This window comes from Polypterus senegalus, chromosome 3 (genome assembly GCF_016835505.1).
Source record: "Polypterus senegalus isolate Bchr_013 chromosome 3, ASM1683550v1, whole genome shotgun sequence".
NCBI lineage: Eukaryota > Metazoa > Chordata > Cladistia > Polypteriformes > Polypteridae > Polypterus > Polypterus senegalus.
Window position 1 is genome coordinate 227,259,319 of NC_053156.1, and position 17,394 is coordinate 227,276,712.

The 17,394-nt window shown below is 39.8% G+C and overlaps 1 protein-coding gene across 1 annotated transcript in view; it reads right to left on the reverse strand.

Moving 5' to 3' along the window:
- uhrf1bp1 (UHRF1 binding protein 1) overlaps window positions 1–17,394 on the reverse strand; it is a 90,637-nt gene that overhangs the window by 885 nt on the left and 72,358 nt on the right. Inside the window, exons 13-19 of the mRNA XM_039748682.1 lie at window positions 16,596–16,789; window positions 10,404–11,704; window positions 10,134–10,315; window positions 9,783–9,940; window positions 8,741–8,891; window positions 860–1,122; window positions 660–768 (exon numbers count right to left, since the gene is read on the reverse strand). Of these exons, the coding sequence (XP_039604616.1) occupies window positions 660–768; window positions 860–1,122; window positions 8,741–8,891; window positions 9,783–9,940; window positions 10,134–10,315; window positions 10,404–11,704; window positions 16,596–16,789 (2,358 nt within the window). The remainder of the gene's footprint in view (window positions 1–659; window positions 769–859; window positions 1,123–8,740; window positions 8,892–9,782; window positions 9,941–10,133; window positions 10,316–10,403; window positions 11,705–16,595; window positions 16,790–17,394) is intronic.

A 17,394-nucleotide genomic window follows, 5' to 3' on the forward strand; every position in this document is an offset into this window, starting at 1 on the left:
TTCTCCAAATTGTAATGCTGAAAAAAGGTTATTAACTATAGACTAATCAAATTTTTAGTTCCAGCATGACAAAATGTGTAAGTGTATCCCACTTAGCTTTAAATTCAGACCAAAACATGTATGTGGCTGTGACATCTTTGTTTTGATATTATTCCTTTTGACTGCTGGTGTACATTCTTAAAGAAACATTGTTTTTAGTATTTTAGCTGAGAATGGGCTAGTTTGATCTGTTAAAATTTTCCTGCAACAAGGACCATATGGTGATCCTATCTCAAGGATAAATGGGCTCATGTAGGAACACTACACATCATGGCAGGAAGACTGATCTGTATTCCAGAAAAGCCTGTGACACCTGCAAGTAAGATTGTCAGAGAGAAGCTGGCTTGAAAAAATGCACAATGAAAGAGTAATTTTTCATAACAATCAAGGCAATCATCCTTAAGGATAAAAATGGCTTATTGTATCTAACTCTGCAAAAATGACCCCTTTAGTCTGCTTTTGCATTGGAGTTGCCTGCTAGGGTCACTTTGTTAGCATGCAATAAAGACAAGTAGATAATCAATTAATTAATTTTACTAATGATTAAACATTCATTTTTTTGGCCCCAGTACCTCATTGGGCACCAAAGTCTGTGCAAATATAGTAGTAAAGAAATTCACCTTTCAGATAAAATACACCATCTTCACAGCGTTCCAGGGTCAACTGATCCACACAGAAAGTGACTGGAATAGGTTTAGGGGAAGTAGGATACACCCGTGGGCCATCATCCTGCAGAAATGACATGATGCAGTTCATGAGTAAAATGGCAAATATGCATTAAGCAATTAGTAGGGTGCAAGCCACCAAACCATAGCCATACCTTGAGTGTTACAGACGTATCTGCCAGGTCTATCCTCATTGGCAGAACATCAGCAACCAACTCATCTTCCAGGAAAGGGCCCAAGTTATTCAGTGTGGAAGTCAGCAACTCTGTAGTACATTCCCTCAGCTTCACATGTAGAAAACCATTGCTTTCCGCTAGTGGGGAGTGACGCACTGCTGCAGGCCCAACTTCAAAACGGAGAGCTAGCATGGAAGGGTGACAGGGAGCAGCAGATACTGGCCTCTGAGGGGACACTAAACCTAAAGAAAAATAAACAATTACAGACCATCCCACCAGGTTTTAGTTTATGGTGCTAATTTAATGTTGCACACACACCTACAGTACCTGGCAAGAATCACACCAAACCACATATACATTCGTAAGTTTATAATCAGTGCACAGTTGATATGTCTTACTCTGGTGTTGAAAACAGAAGCCCAATTAGCAATACAAAAATCCTGTCTTGTCCAATTAAGCTGTTTAACCGAAGGCCATGCCTTTTAATTGGTAAAACAAGTGATCCAGCAGCGTGATGCTGCAGTTACGTTGCTCACTTGCTTTACCCATTGTTCATGCGGAAATCTCTTCTTGCATCTACCAGAGGAAACTGTGTAAGGACCTTCTTCTCACAGAAACATCCATCATTAAACTGGCTCGACATGTCCTTAAAGTCTAAACAAATCATGAAGTGAGTGCTCAGTGGAACATCTGCTCAGCAGAATAATTAACAATAATTCTCCCAATATACTCAGCATCTCTCCTCTGCACATGTCCAAACCAACACAATCTCGCTTCTCTGACTTTGTCTCCCAACCAACCAACTTGAGCTGACCCTCTAATGTATTCATTTCTAATCCTATCCATCCTTGTCACACCCAATGTATATCTTAGCATCTTTAACTCTGCTACCTACAGCTCTGTCTTCTGCTTTCTGGTCAGTGCCACCGTCTCCAACCCATATAACATAGCTGGTCCCACTTCTATGGGAATCAGCACCTCCAAATCCAAGACTATGGTCCTCAGACGGAAAAGGGTGCAGTGCCCTCTCAGGGTTGCGAGTAAAAAAAGTGGAGGAGTTGAAGTATCTCGGGGTCTTGTCCACGATTGAAGGAAGAATGGAGCGTGAGATTGACAGGCTCTGCATCCGTCTGTCATGGTGAAAAAGGACCTGAGCCGTAAGGCAAAGCTCCCAATTTACTAGTCGATCTATGTTCCTACCCTCATCTATGGTCATAAGCTATGGGTAGTGACCGAAAGAACGAGATCGCGAATACAAGCGGCTGAAATGAGTTTCCTCTGCAGGGTGTTTGGGCTTTCCCTTAAAGATAGGGTGAGAAGCTCAGTCATCCGGGAGAGGCTCAGAGTAGAGCCGCAGCTCCTCCGCATCGATAGGAGTCAGATGTGGTGGCTTGGCCTTCCCCTGGAAGGGCTAGAAGAAGTGGCCGGGGAGAGGGAAGTCTGGGCATCTCTGCTCAAGCTGCTTCCCCCGCGACCCGATCTCAGATAAGCGGTAGAGGATGGATGGATGGATGGATGGTCTCACTACCATCCTGTAGACCTTCCCTTTCACTCTTTCTGATATCCATCAGTAACAAATCACTCCTGACACTCTTCTCCACCCATTCCACCCTGCCTGCACTCTCTTTTTCACCTCTCTTCCACAATTCCCATTACTCTGTACTGTTGATCCCAAGTATTTAAACTCATCCACCTTCACCAACTCTGCTTTCTGCATCCTCACCATTCCATTGACCTCCCTCTCATTTACACACATGTATTCTGTCTTGTTTCTACTGACCTTCTTCCTCTCCTCTCTAGAGCATATCTCCACCTCTCCAGGGTCTCCTCAACCTACTCCCTATTATCACTACAGATCACAATGTCATCAGCAAACATCATAGTCCACGGGGACTCCTGTCTAATCTTGTCTATCAACCTGTCCATCACCATTGCAAATAAGAAAGAGCTCAGAGCTGATCCCTGATGTAATCCCACCTCCACGTTGAATGCATCCGTCGTTCCTACTGCAGACCTCACCACTGTCACACTTCCCTTGTACATATCCTGTACAACTCTTATGTACTTCTCTGCCACTCCCGACTTCCTCATACAATACCACAGCTCCTCTCGAGGCACCCTGTCATATGCTTTCTCCAGGTCTATAAAGACGCAATGCAACTTCTTCTGGCCTTCTCTAAACTTCTCCATCAACATCCTCAGAGTAAACATTGCATCTGTGGTGCTCTTTCTTGGCATGAAACCATACTGCTGCTCACTAATCATCACCCCACTTCTTAACCTAGCTTCCACTACTCTTTCCCATAACGTCATGCTGTGGCTCATCAATTTTATTTTTCTGTAGTTACTGCAGTCCTGCACATCCCCCTTATTCTTAAATATCGGCACCAGTACACTTCTCCACTCCTCAGGCATCCTTTCACTTTCCAAGTTAAAAAAAAAGATAAAATAAAATAAATAAAATAAGATAAAAAATAAAATAAAAAAGATTAAACAATCTGGTTAAAAACTCTACTGCCATCTCTCCTATACACCTCCATGCTTCCACAGGTATGGCATCTGGACCAACGGTCTTTCCATTTTTCATCCTCTTCATAGCTGTCCTTACTTCCTCCTTGCTAATCTGTTGCACTTCCTGATTCACTATCTCCACATCATCCAACCTCTTCTCTCTCTCGTTCTCTTCATTCATCAGCCTCTCAAAGTACTCTTTCCATCTGCTCAACACACTCTCCTCACTTGTGAGTAAGTTTCCATCTTTATACTTTATCACCCTAATCTGCTGCACATCTTTCCCAGCTTGGTCCCTCTGTCTAGCCAATCGGTACAAGTCTTTTTCTCCCTCCTTAGTGTCCAACCTCTCATATAACTCATCATACACATTTTCCTTAGCCTTCGCCACCTCTCTCTTCACCTTGCGCCTTTATCTCCTTGTACTCGTCTACTTTCTGCATCTGACTATCCCACTTCTTTGTCATCCTCTTTCTCTGTATACTCTCCTGTATTTCCTCATTCCACCAACAGATTTCCTTTTCCTCCTTCCTATTTCCAGATGTCACGCCAAGCACCCTTCTTGCTGTCACCCTTACTACATCTGCTGTAGTTTCCCATCTGTCTGGTAACTCTTCACTGCCACCCAGTGCCTGTCTCACCTCCTCCCTAAACTCAACCTTGCAGTCTTCCTATTTCATCTTCCACTGTTTGATCCTTGGCTCTGCCCTCACTCTCTTCCTCTTCTTGATCTCCGACGTCTTCCTACAGACCACCATCCTATGCTGCTTAACTACCCTTTCCCCTGCCACCACTCTGTAGTCTTCAATCTCCTTCAGATCAACTCTTCTGCATAGGATGTAATCTATGTGTGTGCATCTTCCACCACTCTTGTACGTAACCCTATGTTCCTCCCTCTTCTTAAAATATGTATTCATCACAGTCATGTCCATCCTTTTGGCAAAATCCACTATCCTCTGACCTTCTTCATTCCTCTCCTTGACACTATACCTACCCATCGCCTCCTTGTCTCCACTGTTCCCTTCACCAACATGCCCATTGAAATTCGCTCCCATCATCATTTTCTGTCCCTTGGGTACACTGTTCATCACTTCATCCAACTCACTCCAAAAATCTTCTCTCTCACCCACTGCACACCCAACTTGCAGGGCATATGCACTAACAGCATTCATCATCACACCTCCGATTTCCAGCTTCATAATCATTACTCTGCCTGATACTCTTTTCACCTCCAAAACACTCTTGACATACTGTTCCTTCAGAATAACTTCTACCCCATTTATCCTTCCATCCACACTGTGATAGAATAATTTGAATCCACCACCAATCCAATCTAAATTCCATTTAGTCATAATATATCAACCTTCCTTCTCTCTATTATATCTGCTAACTCTCTCCCTTACCAGTCATACTGCCAACATTCAAAGTTCATACCCTAAGCTCCACTCTCATTACTTTCCTCCTCTCCTCCTGCCTCCAGATACGTCTCCCCCCTCTTCTTCTCCTTCAGCCAATAGTAGCCCAATTTCCGCCAGCACCCTGTTGGCTAACAGTACTGGTGTTGGTCATTGTTAACCTGGGGCTAGACCGATCCGGTATGGAAATTTGTATTGTTGTCCGCATATTGGATTTGGCAAAATTTTACACCGGATGCCCTTCCTGACGTAACCCTCCCCATTTATCTGGGCTTGGGACCGGCACAAAGAAACACACTGGTTTGTGCATCTCCTGTGGCTGAAAGCAAAACATTATCCCTAGCTTTTAATTGTCTCCATTTTAATGGGCTGCAGTTCAGATGTTCTCAGCCTTTCTAAATCGAATATCCCTCTGTGGCATACAAATACGTTAAACGACTACATTCAAAAGACCATTGAATTTGCATTCCCCATATATTAAGAACATTAAAAAGTGAGCACACATTAATTTAAGGAACTTTTCATTACAACAGTATTTTGAAAGTAAAAACAAACTGGAGTTCAAAAATATAAAAGAACGGATGATTGTGTACAAATTCCTAGAAGAGGGTGAGGGGTCCAGCAGGCTTAGGTTGCTGGGACTGCGCCTGCCTTTCAACAATGCCTGTGAAACCCCAGAGGTTTATTTATTTATTTATTTATTTATTTTTTACAGGGATGCTGCCGACAGGAGTTTTTGTTTTCCTCTGCTCTATTGTCAAATGGTCATATTTCATGAATATTAATGAACATATACAGTTTTGTGTTAATCAACTTATTTGTGTGTGTTTTAGAATCAGTAAAATGCGTAACAGTAATTTACTTGTAAACTTGCTTCAGTGCTTTAAGCCTCTGCACAGTGGGAGAGTGCTCTACAAAAATTACATTGACTGGACTTATCTTTTACTTCATAATTATTTCATCACAGTTTACTATTACTATTTTTCCTATGCTACAATAGCTTGTATTGGACAGCCAATTTAAGCACACTTCTTGTCTGAAATGAAAATTCACAGCCCATCTGCCAAATTAAATAGACTCGAAATCATATCTACATGTGATAACCATCACAATTCTGTATACCCATTGTCCATTCAACTCTGACAATCCAGGTATTTCAAGATTTTAACTGGGATTGATAGCACTAGCCCTGCAGAATTCTTTCAATCTAGTAGTAACTTGTGTGCTCGAGGACACTGGTGTAAATTAAGAAGAAGTACATTTAATGTGGTAAACAAAAAGCACATATTTATGCAAAGAGTTGTGAGAATCTGACACAAAGTGCTGGGTCATAGTGTTAAAACGGAAGCACTCAAGCATTCAAGCCCTACACATTAATACTTTGTTGAGAATCCTTTTGCTGCAATAACAGCCTTCATTCTTTTGTGGTAAACATGTAACAATTTTGCACATTGTTCAGGAGTGATTCATCTCCATTCTTCTTGACAGAATTTCTATAGTTCCTCTAAGTTGGTGAGATGGCGAGCAGTTTTTAAGTAGTGCCACTGATTCTCAATAGGTTAAGATCAGGGATTTGACTTGGCCATTCAAAACTTTCACCTTTCTGTTTTTGCACCATTCCAGTTTCTCTTTGGCCTTATGCTTAGGGTCATTGTCATACTGAAGGACGATTCCTCTCCTGAGCTGTAGGTTCATTGTAGACTAGAACAAGTTCTCCTGCAATATCGTGCAGTATTTGTGTCTATCCATTGTCCCTTCAACTCTGACAAGATTCTCAGTCCCAGCACATGAAAAAGCATCCCCATAGCATAATGCTGTCACTACCAAATTGCACCGTAGTTATGAGTTGCTTGAGGCATTGACAGTGTTAGTTTTACGCTACACATACCTCTTTGAAGGGGCGGCATAGAGGCACAGTGGGTAGCGCTGCTGCCTTGCAGTTAGGAGACCCGGGTTCGCTTCCCAGGTCCTCCCTGCGTGGAGTTTGCATGTTCTCCCTGTGTCTGCGTGGGTTTCCTCCCACAGTCCAAAGACATGTAGGTTAGGTGCATTGGCAATCCTAAATTGTCCCTAGTGTGTGCTTGGTGTGTTGGTGTGCGTGCCCTGCGGTGGGCTGGCATCCTGCCTAGAGTTTGTTTCCTGCCTTGCGCCCTGTGTTGGCTGGGATTGGCTCCAGCAGACCCCAGTGACCCTGTAGTTAGGATATAGCGGGCTGGATAATAGATGGATGGATACCTCTTTGAAGTTATTTTGCATTCATCTGACCATAAAACCATTTCCGACATCTTAACTGGGTCATGGCATTGTAGCAAATGCCATACATGCTTTTATGTGGACGTTCTTAAGGAATTGCTTCTTTCTTGCTACCCTCCCGTTAAGGCCTGTTTTATAGAGAGCTCTTGAAATTGTGGACCCATGGCCCTTCATTCCAGTTTCAGCCAAAGAGCACTGCAGACTCCCAATCGTGATAGTTGGATTTTTAGTAGCCTCTCTCATCAGTCGACATCTTGCTCTGATGTTTAATTTTGAGGGACAGCCTGTTCTAGTAAGAGTCTGGGTGCTGTGGTGAACCTTCCACTTTCTGATGATGGATCCAACAGTGCTTAATGAGACATTCAAACAATTCCTGCCTTGTGCAATCACTTTTTGCAGTGATTGTCTCACAAAGACTATGGCCCTTACAAAGGGTGCTTTTTATATCCAGAGAGATATAAAGGACTCACAAGTAGTACCTAGTTATGTTTAATTATGGTCAAATGACTGTTACCTTTAATTTATCATTTGTATAACCCTGGAGCTTCCAAAACACAGAGGTTTAAATACTTATGCAAACACTAACTTTTGAGTTGTTATTCTCCAGCTAAATATCTGCAGAAAAAGGTTTATTTTAACTTAGGAAATGTATTGTTATGGCATAGGAGTTCAAATTAAAAATACTGAGTGGATAAATATGCATACAAATCTTTTGTCAAACAGAAAATAATGACTTTCAAGGGGATTGAATACTTTTGCATGGCACTCTAGTTCTTAGCCGACTTTAATCCATTATTAAAAACAGGTTATAAAGCAAATATTGCACATCAAAAACAATTTCCCATTATTTTAAATAGAAAAAAATCTTAATGTGTTCTCGGCACATCACAAAAACCCTACAATCAATTTCCCTAAACACTCTGATTTTTAAACAACTGTATAACCATCTGCCCTTGACTGCTATAGGATACAAAACCATTTATTCATCAATTATCTCATTAAGAAACTGTTACTCTGATCATTAATGGTTATGTTTCTGTACATTAGCTTGCGTTTGGGATACAAGACAGAAAACGGATCTTTGCAATGTGGTAGGAAGGCCGATTTCCTAAGCTGACCGGCACTGACTTACTCCATCTTTTTGGAGTCATTTTTCAAGATTATGCAGATAGTTAGTGATTCATGTAGCGACTGCACAAAACTTGCAGGAGGTAGCTCAGAGTGCTTGTGTAGTTGCTCATTTCCAAAGACACGATCATACACCGCAACTTTTAAAATTTCTTTTTAGAGACATCTCAGATCAAATGTACCTTATAGTGAGAAAACACTCCATGCAGACAATTCTCTTTGCTGTACTGCGAGGAGGCTGCAGATGGACCCTTCAGGTGATAATTGTTGGTCTAGCTCTATTGCTGGTTACGTGACTTTGTTTCATTTCCTATCTGATTTCTTTCTTAATGTGGCATGACGGAGTCCTGACAACTCCTATACCAACTCTTACTACATAAAACAGTCGAAGAGAGCTAAATTAGCAATTCAAATCTACCCTTTTTGCAAAAATGGCCACAGCACCAACTGAAGCAGGTATCATTTACTATCACTTGAGAAGGCTAATCTCCATAGTGTACGATGACACTGACCATTAAGCACTCCTTTTCAAAACTTGTCCTAATGTTCTTACCAAGTGTCTCTCCGCTCAGGAGCTGCTGTACTTTCATGTTACCCAGCTGCTCAGGGATCACATCCTGGGCCTCTAATGCCAGGGACAGGTCATCCCCTTTAATGTCCACAGCACAGCTCACATTTCTGAGTTGGAGCAACAGGACTGATACCTAAACAAAAAAAAAACAAAAAAACAGAAAATCAGAATCTCTCCCATTAATTGGCAGGTATACTGCTACATTTAATGTTGGTGCACAAAAACTGGGGGATAAAAGAAAGACAACAACAAGGCTTTGGGTAAATAAGAAATTTACAAAAACAGAAAAGAAATATTAAAAGAAATGGCTTTAGTTGGGCTCTTCAATTAAGAATCACTTGAATTTACAAACTATATAAAATGGGGGTCTTTGGTGGCCTGACTTGTAATGACAATAAAATAAATACAAATATCCTTCAAAGTACAGTATATTGGAAAGAGGTTTTATCTATCAAGTTTCTTCATCAAGCAACGTGTAAACCTTTGTTGTTCTTATAAGCTAGCTACCATAATTTCTGTTTAACTGGTAAATAAAAGATGGCTAAAGCAAGAAAATCTATTGCAAATATACTGTTAGTCTGTTCATTTTATGAGATTTCTTGCTACTCTGGCACAGACATAAACAATACGGTCATTGTGATATCTTCTCTGCATACTGTGATTCTACAAACTAACTTCATTACTACCTGTGTATTTGAACGATTCGGTAGTACCAATACCTTAAAGTCATCTAGCATGCAAAAACAATCCTACTGGAGCTTGGACACTATCTGAATAAGTATATATGGTTCTGGCTAGCTTGTCTTTTTTGTAGACAGGACATTTGTGGTGTATATTTTTTTATATAACAGAGTCTGAATGAATTAATACATGCTAGACAATTCTAGAACTGCTCCATGCTTTCAAGATCTTTTTTAGGGAAATAGGTGCTGCTGATGAGTATTGGGTAAAAAGCAGTAACATCTTGTCACCAAGGCTGTACTATTATTTGTGTAAAGAGCTAAGATCCAGTGGATACTCTCACCATTTCCTGACTCATGTCCTCTGTACTCTGTGATGGAGTGCTGCTCAAATCTGGCTGGGAGCCTCCTTCAGTCCCCAGGGCTGGACTTGCACGACTCAAGGTGTCTGCCTGCAGAGAAGGGGTGCTGTCCAATAGGGGCATGGATTCCAGTCCAGATTCTGGAGTATAAGTGAATGTAAGACACACACGATAGCATAGCTTAGGCACATATCTAATTTAAGACTATGAGTTCATGCAGATCTAGCTAAGACTGATGTAATAAGATAGTTTCATCATTGTTTGTGGACATATTTATTATACTCAGCTTTGAGAGCAAAACTACCACCTTTCACAAACACCAAAAAAACATACCTGAATCCATTAGGATGACAAAATTATCACTGTTGTCACTGTCAACAGAGAGATGTTCATCAGGAAGGCTACCATCCAGCGAGGTGCTTTCAAAGGAGTGTTGAGAGGGGGAATGCTTCATGGTTAGAACACGAGACTTCCCTGGAGTTCCTGGGCTCTCGTCCACTCGAGTGGTCTGCTCTCTTAAAAAGTAAAACAAGCCAAAGTGATTTGTTAATTATTGTTTCAGTGGATACCTTCTCTATTATTTTTGCAATAGAGAGCATATACCTAGTGTAAGGCTGGAAGAGCATCTTGTGCATGGTGGCAGTCATCTTGTCTTTGCTCAGGATGCTGAAGGCATCCTTGGTAACCGACACTGCCTCCTTGGTCAGGTCCAGAGTCACCGTCAAGGCACTGGCCAGTTCCCCTTCCAAGCTAAAGGAGGATTCATCCTGAGGGGTCAAGGAGGGTTTCAGAAGGAAAGAGGACGTAGGTTCTTCTAGGGCTTCAACAGCTTCACAGGCCTCCTCCACCTTTTCAGTGGCTATTCGAATAGTGCTAATGCCACTGTCCTCCAAGGTGACAGACCCAGTTGGTTCTTTTGTTGGGGAAAGGTCTGAATCAGTCAGACTGGGACTTTCTGTTCCAGCCACAGAGCGTTCCTCCTCGGCTTCACTAGTGGAGGGAGGGAGGAATAAAATGACATCTGCAGTATCCAGCAGTACACCCACACACACAGTGGGAGGGTCAGCTTGTCTATTGGTGAGTCCTTGAGTGTCCTGAGCTAACTCTTCAGTTAGTCGAGACAAGCTATCCTTCATGCGTAGCAATGCTACATACTGATAATGATTCAGTTTCATCTTGACTGGTGACAGAGCTTGCACCAGTACATGAATGGAGGCCATGTTTTTTTGTTTTGGTTCTTCCATCTCATACTCACTTCGCTCTCCGTTCATCTCTAAACTAGTCGGACTACTTACTGAGTCCATGCTGGCAAGGTTGTGTACAGTTCTTGACTTAAAGCCAGTTCCTACTTTCTCTGGAAATAATCTTGCACCTAAATAATTATCATAGCTTGTGGAAGACTGGAGTCGGGAGCCTTTGTAAGCAGAACAGGAAGAGGCAGGGATGAAGGAGTTTGGGCAGGGTACATTTTCAAAGGCAGCTGGACAGCATATCCAAATTGACATAGCAAAAGGCTCCAGAAAAGGCTGAGGTTTCCCTTTCAGTCCTCGGCGTGCTCCTTCAAAGTCCAATGCCAGCCGGGAGAGTGAAAGGGACCACACATCTTGAGACCTAAGTAATTTTGTATTACTTGACAAATCAGACAGCATGTTTCCTTCAAAGGCATGGTGAAAGAAAGCAGAAGGCAGTGGGTCAAAGTTGTCCTTGGCTTGAGGGAACTCTGGCTTCTCCTTTGGCTGGAAAAAGGGGTTTCTGGCAAAAATATGGCATGTGCCTTGGAGGTCAGCCTGCGTACCATGAGCAGAATGGCGTGTATTCGTAAGCACTGCCTGAGATGTGTGAATAGAGAGGTGTAGTGGTCGATCTGGGTGATTAAGGTACGTTGACTCAAGGGGGATCAGCAGCTGTGTGAGAGAGAGAAAGCTTCAGAAACTTAAATGCTGTACTCATTAAGAAGGGCACAGAGGCAGTATGGAGGTAATAAACACTGTTAAAGCAATTTTGGTAACATGGGCCTATCTAGAACATGTCAAGCTATCAGGTTTTAGCATACAGAAACTTTGTGTTTTACTGATTTCAGCTTATCTGTTCATGCCACATGATTGCAAGACTAAAAATGGAAACAATGAACATGCAGTTAAACAAACATAGCAGTTTTTTGAGTGATGCTTTCTATTATTGATATAAACATTTGTAAATGCAAGAAAGAACTGAAATAAGAAAAAAAAAGTTATAATGATCTATAATGATGATAACTACAGTATATACAAGCACCAGGGCTCCCCTGTACCAACAAGACTTAATTTTAACTTTTCATGATTGAGAAAGAAAATTAATGATTCATTTATATATCAAAAGATGGTATATTTTACTTAAAGGCAACTTTGCTCAATATTTAAAAGCTAGGTTCAAGTGTTTTATTATTTATAAAAAGGTTTACTTGTACAAAACGTTATTTGTTATACTCAAACATATACTTAATAGTGCTTCATCGCTACGAAATAAAATATACATAATGAAACCCTTTTTTTTCTACTGTTCTCTGGGTATTTTTTTTGTCCACCAATGACTATGTACTTATGGTAATAAAACTGCATTATGCATACTGTAAATAGCTTTGAAAACCAACGTAAATAAAGACAGAAAGCAAGGAAAAATTGGCAATTCAAAAGAACTCTGAATATTTCCTAAAGGAATAGCTTAACCAGACATCAATATTTCGTAAGGAATGTTCTACCTTGAAAAAATGATTCATTAAAAGAGGTGAAACCATATTCATAAGTCCAATTAAACTGTTTTCCAACATTATTCAAAAACATATGTGCTTTTAATATACAAGTCTTACTAAAACAAATTTTTAGGTTTTTCCATCAACCAAAGCAGTAGAAATTTGAATCAATTCCCTCATAATAGATGTAATGGTGATATTCTGTTTAATGCACTATCGTTGGCAGGGCATCCCCCTCAACTCTAGAACAGGAAAACAAATTAAAATCAGTACTTCCATGTATATTTCACTTTACCGTTACCGCAGGAAATCACTCAACAGAAAATGTTTAAATTTGATACAATCAAATGTGCTGTACACAAATATGCTTGTTTATATGGTTGACAAAGTATTAAAAGGATGAAACTCCAGAGATAGGAAGAAGAAGAAGGTAGTATGGCATTACCAGACTTCAAACATTACTTCTAGCTCATAAATATTAATTGTGGCTGTGAAAGTAGTATTAGAAATACAATTGCTTGGTTGGCTTTAAAATAAGGTCTTGCTTGAAATTCTTTATATATGCGTTGCTTTGTGCTACTGTTGTCAGCAATTATCATCAATTTACTGGCAACAGGATTGTGCATCAATTGCTGAAAATACTGAACAAACATAAAAAACACTTCACGTCTGAGGCACTGTTCACTGCATCTTCATTACAAGATAATTTCATATTCCAGGTCTCATTAACTTACACACGATTAATTTATCAAAGTCATTAGGTATCTTTATCTATTCTGACAATGTGTTGGCAACCTTTAATCGAATCGGTCTTAAATACGGAACTTCTTTAACTCACTTCTTTTTCTATTTAAAAGTTTTAATCTTTGAAAACTTACCTGTCTAATTTTCCTAATATTTCATCACTACCCCATCTGAATATTTTTTAGCATGTAATGATGAATATATTGATAGTATTTCTAGACTGTATCAATTAATGTCACATTGTACATGGTAGATAAACTTTGGCAATTTTGGGAAAGGAACATCACTATCAATTTCAAACAAGGAATGGAATTCAGTGATTCATAACATAGTCATTATCAGTCTGTGTAGAGAACACTGTAATTGGTCTTAAAATTGAAAATTGTATTCCTAGATTGTAAATGATGCCATATAGTTCCAGACTTTCTATGTCATATATTTTTTCAACTGTCCTAAACTTAAATAAAAATTGAGGATGGGTTTGGTATATTTGCTTAGATGTCAAGGAAGTGTTGAATTTACAATTATTCCTAATGCTTTTACAAGAACATTTGGAGTAACATCTCCATAACTCCATGGGAAAATAATGCATTTTATTATGTAAAACTAGAAAGAAAATGAATGTTTTTGCATGGAACAGTACAGAGTTTATTTTAGAATTTAGCAGGAATTTACCAATATTATTCTAAATAAGTACACTAGGCTAGACCTAATTTAATGTCTAACATTGTAATTAATAACAGAATGCACTACTGTATTTGGTATCAAAAGGCTTGCTGCGCTTAAAGATGTAATTTCAAGGGTTGATTATGATTAATTTATCTTAATTATTTCCTTGATATGTCAGACTGATTATATTTATGATTGGAATTTTTTGCTTATATAGCAAGGTGCGGCTGTTTTATAATAACTGTATAAGATATATACAATTTTATTTCAGTGCCTGTTAGAGCATTACACGAAAACCACTGCAACTATTTCTACAAAACTGCAGTTATCTCCAGTATATTCCAACTTACAATATAGTCTCATCATATTTTTGATTTTCTATCTATAAATATCTAGAAAAAAATAAGTCTGGAACAACCTTACTAAAAATTGCCATTTTTGTTGGAACACTACATTTATTAACCCCAGTATCTCCAGAATACAACATAATAATGACTTGATTTTTTCTTCTGAAGAATAAGACATGACAGTGTAACAAAACACCAATTTCAGATGCTTATGTTGAAGACAATAATTACTGAGAACTTTTAAACATTTAAGCGTGTTGAAAAAGAATTAGATGTTTGCTACTCAATAACTTCTTAACAGCCGATTGTATCAAAAATCAATTCCTGCTTTACCGAATACTCATTTCAAGACAGACAAAAAAAGTTCCATTCAGTTTTTGCCTAGGGCAAATAATAAACAAGCAATTGACCCATTTGTAATGCGATATACTGTATGCATCATCGGGGTTACAAAAGTCAGATTACGTAAGAGGGGGCAGACATTTAGAGGGGATCCACAAGAAGTGTTGCTTGGGGCGGGTGTGATCTCTCAGTGATCGAGTCGTACATTACAACTGTGGTGCATTCTAATATAACATTTCAATATTAGTACGGAACTACTGAGAAAATTATTACGGTTCAGAAAATTATTTATCCTGGAAAATTACTTCTATTCATCTAAATCTTACACCTAATTTCATGGTAAAATTTTAAAAGGGCTATGACAATACAAGTTGACTCAATGCACCCCTTCATTTTTTGGAGCCTCTTGAGCCCAACACCATCGATACTGCAATTGAGATGAGCTTAGCATACGAGGACAAAACACACATGAAAAGGGGATGGTGAAAAGTACTCAAGTGCTTTTCTTAAAACCAGTTCAAAAATCACAAGTGTTCAAAAGTGCAGTGCTTCAAAAAAGTTTAGTAAATAAAGAAATAGTTAATAAAATCAAAAGTGAGGCGGAGGTTAAAACCAGAATAAATAAAGTCAATAAAATGAGGTTAAAACCAACTGACAGGAAACTGTCCTTTTCTAAAAACCACGTGCATGTATCCTTTTCACTGGCGGCTCCCCTGGTTATTCCCATCGGGCTTTGCAGCGGAGTAGTTGCCCTTCTGACTTTCCACAGGTCCAGGTCCCTGCTGTCCCATGGCTATGGTAAGGACCCCTCTCTGGACCTAGTCTTGGGTCTCCAACGGCCATGGCTCTCACTTTGGAATTTTCCTTCCAAGCCTCCTCAACCCCCGCTGCCTTCCTGGTCTTTTGCGGTAAGCCGTCCAAAATCCTGGTCACTTTTTGCTTCTTGTTGTTACTCGGCTGAAGCGAATCATTTCAACTGTCACTGATTGTTGGCCACACACTACTCTCCATGGGCTCACGTCCCAGCTCCCAGCCTTCTCTCTCTCTCTCTCAAGCCCGCTCTCTTTAGCATATCAAATGGGAACTGCTCTTGCCACACTACCACGCCCCCCACACAAAGACACGAATGCAGTGATTAATTATTTAAAAGATGCCAATCAGCCACAGACCTACTTACCAAAAGGGCCTTAATAAACGTCTTTCTGCTGCAATGAGGAGGTCGGAAATATCAGATTTGCTTTTTATTTATTTTACGCATGTAACACACATTTTATCACTCTATTAGAGAAAGCCGGGTAGAACACCTGATTAAATAAAACAAAAATAACCTGTATAATACCAGTATACTGAAAAAAGCAATAGGTCTGAGAAACTAAGATACAACTGCATGATTGTGGCAAGTCAAGTGCTCTTCTCACCTTTAGATATTTTATCAATCCCTTCTAAAGAAAATCATCACAAATTAAAATCAACATGCACAAAATTACCTTCTACCTTACCTTTGGGCAAAACAGTGCCTCAATTACATAAATAATGGAATGCAAAATGTACTTTCATCAATTTTTAGCCAAATTCATTAAGAATTGAGGTTAAAACTATCAAAACATGCAGTTCTTGCATTATCACATTAGCTATAGTGCCACCTTCTATTTTTTGTATAATTTAAACTAATATATTGCATGTTACTGTTGCCACTGTGAATTTAATGTTTTGTTAACTCTTGGTAGTATTTAAAAGGTAATGTTGTTGATTTCTAACTAGCATATTGGATTATTCCAGTACAGTGTCTGTAAATGAAACTTATTAACTGTAAAACATAACAGAGGACACAGGGAAAGAAAGCAAAAAAAAACATTAAACCTGTAGATAGTAAATGGGCCTGAAGCTAAGTACTACAGATCAAGATTAAGAAGATCAAGATAACAATAACCTACTGAATTAACAGATAAAAATGTGGGATCTTACCTTGAGTTGTGAGACATCTAATCGGATGTCAACATGATCATCTCCTTTCCCAGTATCCTGCAAGTTGTAGAATGCCTTAATCTGTTCCAAGCTACGCAAAAGCCCAAGAGTGAACAGGTTGATCCACAGGATGCTCATTGAATCCATGCACAGTTGGAGTCCATTTAACTGGGCGTAAAGGTTAGAAGAAGGTACTGTAAATAAAGAGACACAGTTACATAATGCCATGAAAGACACCATCATCATCCTTATTTCCATGTTTGCACCAGTTCCATGTTTGTACTAGCTCTAACCGATTGTCCGCTTTTCTAAATAGGCAGGTTTTCAGTAGATTTGACTTGATCAGTGATCTGTAAATTAATTAGTCAATCATAAAAAAAAGCATTTTTTCAGGATCTGCCTTTCTAAGGTTTACAGTAATCTAGCAGTAGTGCTCCTTTAGGAAAAGTATCACAGTACTTTGTAATAAGTGGAGACCAGAGACGTGGAAAGGTTTGGGGCAGCCACCCGTTTATTACGGTTTCCCGGCTGCAAAAGTCTTTGAGGCATTGTTACACAGTTGTTTACACAACAGAGTCCAAAACAGAACTGCCTGCCTAAGCAAAGGCAGTGAGCTTTATAGCACAGAGGGCGGAAATGATGTCGTCCTCTGGGCCGGAACTGGAAGTGACATCATCCTTGGGGCCGGAACCGGAAGTGATCTCATTCTTGGGGCCGGAACCGGAAGTGATGTGTCCTTCCTGGAAATGGCGGCTCCTGGTGGGATTTCCGGGTAAGACCTGCAGAGAACTCAGAAAGA